General features: G+C 54.0%; 1 protein-coding gene across 1 annotated transcript in view; it reads left to right on the top strand.

Moving 5' to 3' along the window:
• The window catches only part of GGA1 (golgi associated, gamma adaptin ear containing, ARF binding protein 1), a 19,109-nt gene extending 12,781 nt beyond the window's left edge, over positions 1–6,328 (top strand). The window contains exons 10-17 of the mRNA XM_019515249.1: positions 320–427; positions 793–948; positions 2,065–2,129; positions 2,304–2,482; positions 2,619–2,911; positions 3,061–3,230; positions 4,016–4,126; positions 4,339–6,328. Of these exons, the coding sequence (XP_019370794.1) occupies positions 320–427; positions 793–948; positions 2,065–2,129; positions 2,304–2,482; positions 2,619–2,911; positions 3,061–3,230; positions 4,016–4,126; positions 4,339–4,449 (1,193 nt within the window). The 3' untranslated portion in view covers positions 4,450–6,328. The remainder of the gene's footprint in view (positions 1–319; positions 428–792; positions 949–2,064; positions 2,130–2,303; positions 2,483–2,618; positions 2,912–3,060; positions 3,231–4,015; positions 4,127–4,338) is intronic.
• The last annotated feature ends 3,184 nt before the right edge of the window (positions 6,329–9,512 follow it).

Below are 9,512 nucleotides of genomic sequence, written 5' to 3'. Positions count from 1 at the left end.
GGGAATTTAATTGGGGTAAAACTACACCCACATGTCATCTGCCCACAGCTAGCCTGGTTTAACTGTTGCTCGAGGCATGCAAGCTGTTACCTCCTCCTCTGCTACTATAATAGCAGCCTACTGTGTGCAGGTGCCCTGAGATTATCTGTTCGTTTGTCTACTCCCATATCCTGGTGTAATTTACATTAATTACTCCAGTATAAACATGTAGTGTCCAGACTCTACAAGGAACAAGAAGGGGATCCAGGGCCTGTGGCTGAACAGTCAGTAGGCACCTACCTCTGCTGTCTACAGTGTCCCCTCATACCTCCTCTTTCAGCGGAAATCCTGCAAGCCAATGACAACTTGACGCAGGTGATTAACCTGTACAAGCAGCTTGTTAAAGGAGAGGAGATCAATGGAGAGACTGTGGCTGGCCCCCTCCAAGGTGAGGAGACCTCCAGAGGGAGGGAACCTAAGGGGGATATACCACAGGAGAAGCGGCAGTCAGCCCCTTGCGAGGTGAGGAGACCCTGAACAGAGAAGCAGAAGTGTGTGATCTTGGTACTGAAGGAGGTTAGCAGACAGCCTGTGCAGAGAGAAGGGCTGAGTATTGTCCTGCTGCTTTGGAATGGGAGAGCAAAGATGGGCACTGGGGTTATGTGACCCCCCCCCCAGGTGGGGATAAGTCATGATCACCACATGACCCAGGTGGGGCTTAGAGATGGGCACAGTTCCCAACAGAGGAAGAAAGGGGGTGGATGGGGGTTTCGAAGCTTTTTGTTGACCACCACCACTTCTTCCTGCCTACAGGGAGCACCTCTGCACTCCTGGACCTGTCTGGGCTGGACATGGTGGTGACGGGCCCCTCCTACCCAGCCTTACCCACCCTCTCAGGTGGCACTGGAGTCCCTGTGCCTGACCAAGCCAGCTCCATCTCCCTGCTGGATGATGAGCTCATGTCTTTAGGTGAGGGGAGAGGTACAGAAAGTGTTTGGCCATCTACTCATTAACATGGTGGGATGCCCAATTGGAAAAGTACAGACCTTATGAAGAACCTACAGTGGGGTGGACTGGAGCTTGGAAAGCCAGAGTGCATGAAGGCTGGAGTAGGGAATGCTCCTCACTGCCAGTTTACCTCCGATTCTTGATCTTCAGCTGCCTGAGGAAAGCTGCGGTATTCAACTGTTTTTCCCTAGAAGTGAGAATGACTGAAGAGTTAATTAGGGAAGACAGTCCCAGCCTTGCATCTTGTTCACCACTACTGTGGTTGAACATGGTATTTGTTGCACCAGTGCTCCTGCCACAGAAGGAACTTTCCATAAAATGCTGTGGTCTGCTGGTGGATGCACAACATAAGGTCAGCGGTCCTTCTGAACTTAACTGCCCACTGGGCTAGCATGGCTATAGCACAGTTGTCTGCAGCCAGCAAAACACAAGGGAGCAATGTGGCTACCCTCATGTCTGGCTACCTCAGACTCTTCTGATACCTACTTCAAGCTTGGTCATGTGGGGTGGCCTTCAGTGTGATTCCAAAACAAGGCTCAAGTCCCCATCTCTGAATCTGCAGCAAGATGCCCTAAATGCCTTCCTTCCCATGCCCCAGCAGGTCCCTCATATGAAGAGAAACCCAAGAGGGGGTAGCTGCTTTTGGGACACGAAGGAGAAATTACAGTGCTGTGAAAGCCCCTTGCCAGATCTTGGTCTCAGGTGAACAGTGAGACAAGTTGGAGCTGTTTCAGCCAGAGAAAGACTTATGTTTGTGCTTTGGAAGCCAGAGCAAGAGGTGTTACCCTCTCTGTCAGCAAGGCCCTTTACTATGGAGCAAATCATAGGCAGTATTTTTACCATCTTCAACAGGAACTCAGGCTTTTATGCCATTGAAATGTGCTCAAGAGACTTTTTTCTTCATATTCATCTTGGTACTATAGAAGTCTGGTGGCACCAGTGTGTTCCTTCCGAAGGACAGCCCTCCTGAATCTCCTGCCCCTTACCTCCCTGCCCTGGTCAAGCTGTTTGTGAATACACCCTTTCCCCCTGTTACCAGCAGGGCCCTTTTATGACTTCTTCCCTTCTCCTCTCCAGGGCTGAATGACCCACCACCCCCCTCTGCACAGGGCATGGGCAGCAGTGGCTGGAACAGTTTTCAGGTAAGGGGTTTGGAGCAGTGAGTGGGTGGGGGAGGTCCCATCACTGTCTGGGCTTGGGGGAGGACATACCCAGAGTTCATGGTTGCATTGGGTGATGAGGTCAGTGCCCTGGAGACAGGAGGGCTCAGCCATTAGGTCCAGCCCCTACAGGCTGCCCTCTCGTCATCCTTGCAGTCATCAGACAGCAGTGAGCTTGGCATCCCCTCCAACACGGCTGCTTCAGCAACCCGAGCAGATGTGGGAGATCCTGCACGAAAGTCTTCTTCTGCCACCAGTGGTCTGGATGACCTGGACCTGCTGGGGAAAACTCTGTTACAACAGTCACTGCCTCCAGAGTCTCAGCAAGTCCGGTGGTAAGATGTTGTAGGAACAAAAAGGGTTCTTGTGTGCCTACTCCACCTAGAAGAATTTCTGGGTGAGATTCCTCCCACCCTTCCTGAGCCCTGTCTGGCACACTTGTTCCTACAGCCTCATCCCTTCTGTCCCCAGGGAGAAGCAGCCACCCCCACGACTCACCTTGCGGGATCTCCAGAACAAGAGCAGCTCTGGTGCCTCAGTAAAGATCACGGGCACTCCAGCCCTGCTCGGCAACATCTCCCTGAGCCCTGCCACCACCCAGCCCTCTCCCTTGGAGCAGCCTCCCTCCACCTCGCTCCCAACAACCGCTGTCATGCCAACTGGAGCTGTCCCTGCTGCTGCCCTGGTGGGGCCCCCTGCTGCTATGTCACCCCAGGAGATCTCGCTGGCTAATATCACGGTGCCTCTGGAGTCGATCAAGCCAAGTGAGTGCCTGGAGAAGGGTCCAGAAGATTTCTCCTCATCACTGGGCATCAGGGAGTGGGTTCTTCCACCCCCTCATCTGGGCAGAAGCTCCATTTGAGGGCTTCTTTCTCTGGTCCTACTGACTCTGCTCCCCTCCGCCACTGTGCAGGCAGCATCCTCCCTGTCACGGTCTATGACCAGCATGGCTTCCGTGTCCTCTTCCACTTCGCCCGTGACTCCCTGCCTGAGCGGCCCGACGTGCTGGTGGTGGTGATCTCCATGCTCAGCACAGCCCCGCTCCCTATCTGCAACATTGTCTTTCAGTCAGCTGTCCCCAAGGTAAGGGCCCTCCCCAGTACCAAGGGATCTTGTTGGCCAGCAGTTCTGGGGCAGAGGGGCCTGATACCCACACCCCCACGTGCTCCCCTCCAGTTGCCTTTGGCAGATAGGATTGGGAAGAGGCAGAGCTCCAAGTGGAGCCTGGGAGGGTTGTTCCTCTTACCACATGCCCACAACTAACAGCTGCACTCTGTCTAGGACAGTGATTCTCAACCTTTTGGACTTGGCACCCCTCCATAACTTTTGTGAGTTGGGTGGCATGTAATTTCAGAAGTAATGCATATATTGCAGTGTGTGCCTTTGAAAAGGGAAAGGACAGTGGGGATGGGGGGCCAGGCAGGGGCAAGCCTTAGCTTATACTTATCCCTTCTTGCCCCACAGCCCCCTTCAAAGGATGGCACCCTGGTTGAAAATAACTGCTCTGGGCTATAGAAGAATGCTACAGACTTGGGGAGGGGGAGGGCAGGAGGCCTGAGTCCTGTTCCCAGCTCTGCCACTGACCTCTGCTGGGTGTCTGTGGGCAAGTCATTTCACCTCAGTTCTGTAGAATGTGGGGGTGGGATGTGTGTTCCTTTCCTGGGGAGTCCAAGACCAGTGGGACAACAAGAACCACCTCCTGGCTTTTGCATAGCCAAGTGGCTGAGTGCCCTCTGGGGAGCCAGGGCATCTTCCTGAGGGGAGGAGAGAGCAGGATCCCACGCAAGAGCTAGAAGGAGGAGGGTACCTGCCCCTCATGGGGGCACAAAACTACTTGCTGCTACTTGAGAGATCTCATGATCCCACAGGTGATGAAAGTCAAGCTGCAGCCTCCCTCAGGGACAGAGCTCCCAGCATTTAACCCCATCGTCCACCCAACTGCCATCACCCAAGTCCTGCTGCTTGCGAACCCACAGAAGGTAATAGTGCCTCCCTGCCAAACACAGGCCTTCCCCATGGCTGGGCCTGCCAATGATACTCAGACTAGAGCTGTTCTCGTTTCCTTTCCCCATGCTTGCTCCCACTCTCCCTACCACGCTGTGCCTTGGGGATGGGGAGTCCTCTGCTTCTCTCATAAACTATGGTCTCCAACACATCTCTTGACCACATTTCCTGTCTCTCTCCTTCCTAGGAGAAAGTGAGGCTACGATACAAGTTGACCTTCACCATGGGGGAGCAGACTTACAACGAGATGGGGGATGTGGACCAGTTCCCCCCTCCAGAGTCCTGGGGGAACCTCTAGGTCCTACAGCCTGTGGGCTGCTTCTGAATCCTGGTGGCTCTTTGGTGCCCTGCTCCAGTTCCCCTCAGGATGGCAGGGGCCTCATCTGGGGCTGGTATTCAGCTGATGCTGCTGCTCTCCTGCTCTGGCACTGGATTGTGAAGGGCTGGGGCCGGAGAGCACGTGAAGGATGGTGGGAGGGCTTGGAGCCAAAGGGAGGCAAGGCAAAGCTGCTCTGGCTCTACAGCCTGTTCCTGTCCTAACCCCACTTCCCTTTCTGCAAGAGTGGAGCTGGGATCAGCACAGGGTAGCGCAGCAAGCCCCAGCCTGACCACAGAGCCAAGGACCTACTCTTTTCCTGGTGTGGGTGCATGGGGTGTTTTGCATTGCTCCCTCCCCTGAGCTGCTTCCTGCTCCCTGGTTGACAGCAAACTAACTCACCTGGTCCACAGCTTAGGGAGCTCCCTCCTGCAGCTGTGCCCTAATCTTCTATTCTGGTTCCTGTCATGATTCTATGCCTGTGACACGCTGAGAAGCGGGCACAGACCAAGACTGAACAGGGCCTGGGTGAAGCTGAGGATACTGACCTGCTTTGCTGGAAAGTAGACATCCATTCCTGGGGCAGCGGAGGTCTGCTGGGTTTCTTTGCTCTGACTTCATGGCCAGAGCTGTTTGGGGGTGTGTAGTGAAGAGCCAGAGGACCAGTGTGGTGGTTTAGTGCTTCAGCTTAGTGACCTGTAGGCTGGGACCTGGATCCTGGCACTGAATTGAGGAAGGGGCTGTCCTGCTGCCACAAGAAGTGAGGATCCATAGCAAGCCCTGTGTCTATGGGCCAAGATGCCTTCTGTGAGAAGGCCTGGCTGGGGCCTGCCAGGCACAGAGGTAGGTAAGGGACATGTGGCCTTCTGTAACCCTTGGAGGAGGATTTTGCTGCTCCAGCCTTCCCTCCCCACCCCTTGCAGGAACCTGATATGCAAAGGAGTTCACGCACTTAGCCCACTAACTGAACTTCTGTTTGGGGTTTTCTTGGTTCTTTCACTTCATTGTCCCCACCCAGGTGAACCAAAAGGCCAGTAGATGAGACCGTCTGTCACTGAGGTCACCACCAGGAGGAGCACCTGGGCAATGAGAAGGGGGATCCTGCTTCCCTGCAATCCCTATTTTTATTGTACTGGGGTTAGCGGGTGGGCATTTCTCTATGCTGGTCTCTACAGAACTGGCCTGGGGTTGCTTACTGATAAGGGGCCCTAGCTCCTCCAGGGCTTCCTTGGGGGAGACGGCACTGTTCCTGGTAGAGATTCCAGCTGTATGAGAGCAGGCTTTTCTCCCAGCTTTGGGGACTCCAGCAGCTCAATCACTGTGACACAACTGGTATCTGCTGGAACATAATGCTGGTACAATAAGGGTAGCAACAGCCCAACTGCAAAGCTGTACCCTTCACTATCACTACGTTGCTGACCAGCTTGCAGGCTATAGTGATGCCTCTACCCCTGCCCAGGAACCTCCTGGGCTCTGAACTCTAGGATGGCTGCATCTGAGCACAGTGGTTTGAATCATGAGAAAACCCTCTCCCTAGAAAGGGCTTGGAGAAAGAGAGCATGGATGGAGGCCTTGCCTGGATGCTACAGAGACCAGCTGGTGCCATTGTACTGTGCCCTGGGGGAAGCCTCTGAACCCCATGATTGGAGGGAAGGTCCCTGAACTGGGCCTCTGCTGTGTCTTATTTTTCTTTTTTGGTCTCTTTCAGGGTTTTGTATGGATTTTCTTTGCAGATCTTGCTTGGTTCTAGAACTGACTTGTATATATTTTCAGTGCAAATTCTATAAATGGAAAAGGATTTAAAGAAAACCGCCCGGCGCGAAATCTGTATTTATGGGAAATAAAGAGTTCTTTCCTCATGTCTGTGCCTGGGTGAGAGCCTGTCTGGATAGTGTGTCTGGGAACTCCTCTGTTTGGCAGTGTCCCTACTGCCTCTTCCCCCCCCCCCGCTGTGGGTGCCTCTTGTTGGTGCTGAGGAGACATTTCCATCCCCTTCTGGGTGGGGGTGGGGGTGGGGGTTGTCTTAAGTGTGCTAAGTCCAAAGAGGAAGTGGTACTAGTGTGAGGGAGATGGTCCCATGACCTGTAAACTGATCCAAAGGCACAAAACCCTTATTGGAAGGTAAAGGGCTAGACACTGCCTTCCAGCTGCTTTGTGTATGTGACAGTTTTGCCCACAGACCCAAACTTGCCCTGTCTCATTCAAGTAGGTGTTACCTCAGCCTGTGAAGCTTGGGCCCCTTCCTCCGTTCAATTCACAGGCGAGATGGAGCATAGCACCAGCACACGAGAAGCCAAAGTCAAGGCTTTCTGTACTGCCGTGACCTGCATTCCACTAGCTCTCATGAGCGGGAAGAATAGCTATTCCTGCGGGGCCTGGAAGTCCCCTAGTGTCTACTCAATTCCTGTTTCGGTGTGTTAGTTACTCCCAGGCTTGTTAGGGTGTTAACTGCCTCCTGCAATGGAGGGGGACTGCAGCAGGAGCCAGGGCCAGGCATTGCTGCAGGGGAAGGGTGACTTTGGTTCTGCTGCAGGGACCAGACATGAAGGCTGAGGCCTCTTCCCTGCTCCCATCCATATGGTACACACAGTTTGCAACCAGGTAGCTCTGCTACATACGTGCTTCAGTGCCAACTTCTTCCTTTGGGGCTTTCTCTGGAACCTCTGCACTCACTACCAGAATTCTTTCCCCTGACCTGCTGTGCTGCAAGGCCCTATGGGTTGGCTGGGCCTGGGGAGGAACTTATCTTGGATATAGCAAGCTATGGTATGCAGGGGTTGAATGGGTCACTTTCAGCAGTGAAAACGGCCCTGGTTTTCCTTGCAAGACAGGAGTTGTAGTTGGTGTAAGGTCTGTCTGCTGCTAGAAACTCCTATTAAAAAAACAATATCCAAATCCCCCCTCCCAAGCCTATGCTGTAAATTATTTGGAGTCCTGCTCCTAGGCTGCGAGTGACAATAAGATCTGGTTGTGTTAAACGGGTTCTGGGACCAGCTTGTATTTACTGCGTACTTCCTTTCTACTGCCCTCTGCTCTTCTCCCCTTGCTCTGTATGGTTCCTGGGGGGCACTGAATCTGGAGATGTCTGATTGCGCTCTGGGTTTCCTTCATATGGATTCTGGCTGAGAGCTCATGAGAAGACAGTCACGGTGGTACCATGCAGCTCTGCACTGACCCTGTTTGAGAGAAAAGGAAACCTCAGCACAGCAGGTGGGGAAGGCTAGCTGAGGATCCAACTCTCATCTTGGAAATGCCCAGCCTGGAGCTCTGGGTTTGGATGGGCCCAGCCAAGCTGGCTCAGCCCTTTGTTTCACAGAGGTAGGTAAACTGAGGGCAGGCTTTGCAAGGAGTCCTCCAACACCAAGGTCCTGGCTACAGCACGTGACCCTGGAGTCCACAGAACTCGGCATCCTTGGCCATTATCATTAGCTGTAGGCTTTACGTAAGCCCAGTTCTAGGCCTGGGGGCCACGCATGGTCCCAGGGGCAGGATGCTGGCTTGCATGTGGGGAGACCTGAGTTATGATCCCAACCCCCTATGGTCATCCCAGGTAGCCTCTGTGTCCCTGCCTGGAAAATGTGGTTGATGCCCTTTCCCCTGCCTTGAGAGCGCAAGAGACCACATGGTGCTGAGAAACAGTGGTATGGAATAGTTTGGGTTTTTTCAGTGTGCTGGTGTGTATGGGGGGGGGTTGCGGGGGGAGGAGCTGAGGCATATAGGCCAGTTTTCCTGCCCTCTTGCTTACCATTGCAACGAGCATGCTGCCTAGCGCGCACAAGTGCTGACCACTTCCCGTCTTGGCTTTTGTGCTAGTTCCCCCGCTCACCCTGCAACCTAGCCACAGCACCTCCCTTTGCTACTAGAATGCCAGAAAAGGCTAAATTTGGGTGCATTTGGCAGGGGTTAGGGGGAGGCAATATTTGATTCTTTGCAGCTAAGAAAGAAAACCCCAGTCTGACACCCTATAGCTGGTAAGAGCTGGTTTGTAGTGCAGAGCAGGGCTTCAGCTGCCCTGTGTCCCTGCAAGCTCAGGTTCTGCAGGCAGGAAGGCACTGAGAGCAGTCGCAGAGCTCAGTGCTAGGCAGCCTGCTATGCCTGGAAACATAGTGCAGGCAGCTCTGTGGTCCCTTGCTACAGCTGAGCTTCAGGCAGCTGCATGTAGGAGGTGTTGCTCTGCACTTTACCCCAATGCAAGCGGCCAAGGCTGCCAACTCCCTACCTACAGGGTCACACAGCCCCACAGGAAGCAGGCTTCCCTTGCTCCACTGCTCTCACCATCCCGCAGGTGCACACCAGGGGCTCTGTGCTGACAAAGCAAAGTAGCTGCAATCAGAAGGGGACAATCTCAGGGCTGGGCTAGCTGGCAAGGTTGCAGATGAAGAGTGAGGAGCATTGCTAGAGCTGTTCCAACAGGGCCTCGAGGCTGGCCAAGCTGGGGCCTGGGAGCCTGCTGTGCTAGGTGCTGTACAAACACAGGGGAGGACCAGTTTTGGCTTAGCAGAGGGGCTGTAGAGCGGGGAGTGAAGGACAGAGCCAGGGAATGCTGCTGATAGCTGTTGAGAGGTATTGGCAGGCCTGAGCGACAGAGCAGGCAAGGCTGGAATAGCAGAAGGGAGCATTGGCAGAACTGTGGGGCCAGGCTGGGACTAGCAAGAGACACTGGCAGCAGGGTATGGCCAAGGGGCCAGGGTAGAGTAGTTGCAAAACCCCTCTACCAGCACTACGGCTTGGCCTCTCACTGCCCCCAGTCCCCAGGTGGCTGTGTAAGACAGGATGGGGACACCCCAGCTGCAAGCCAAGGGAAGCGTGGGCTCTTTCTTCTGATATAGCAGTGGCGTGTGCTTGTTCTGCCTTGTTAGGTGCTTGTAATAATATTTCCCCTTTAAGGCTTGGCTGAAGTTATTTATATTGTGGGGTGGTGACAACCAGAGAACAGCAGCAAGAGCCCTGACTGCTCTTACCTGATCAGTACGAGGGCGTGGGGGGGAGCCAGATAAGGAAGGAAATAGAGAGACGAACAGAGGAGGCAACAGAGGAAGAGAAGG

The sequence above is a fragment of the Gavialis gangeticus genome, unplaced genomic scaffold (genome assembly GCF_001723915.1).
Source record: "Gavialis gangeticus isolate Ggan-Ray unplaced genomic scaffold, GavGan_comp1, whole genome shotgun sequence".
Lineage (NCBI taxonomy): Eukaryota > Metazoa > Chordata > Crocodylia > Gavialidae > Gavialis > Gavialis gangeticus.
This window is presented reverse-complemented; position numbering and strand designations above follow the sequence as displayed.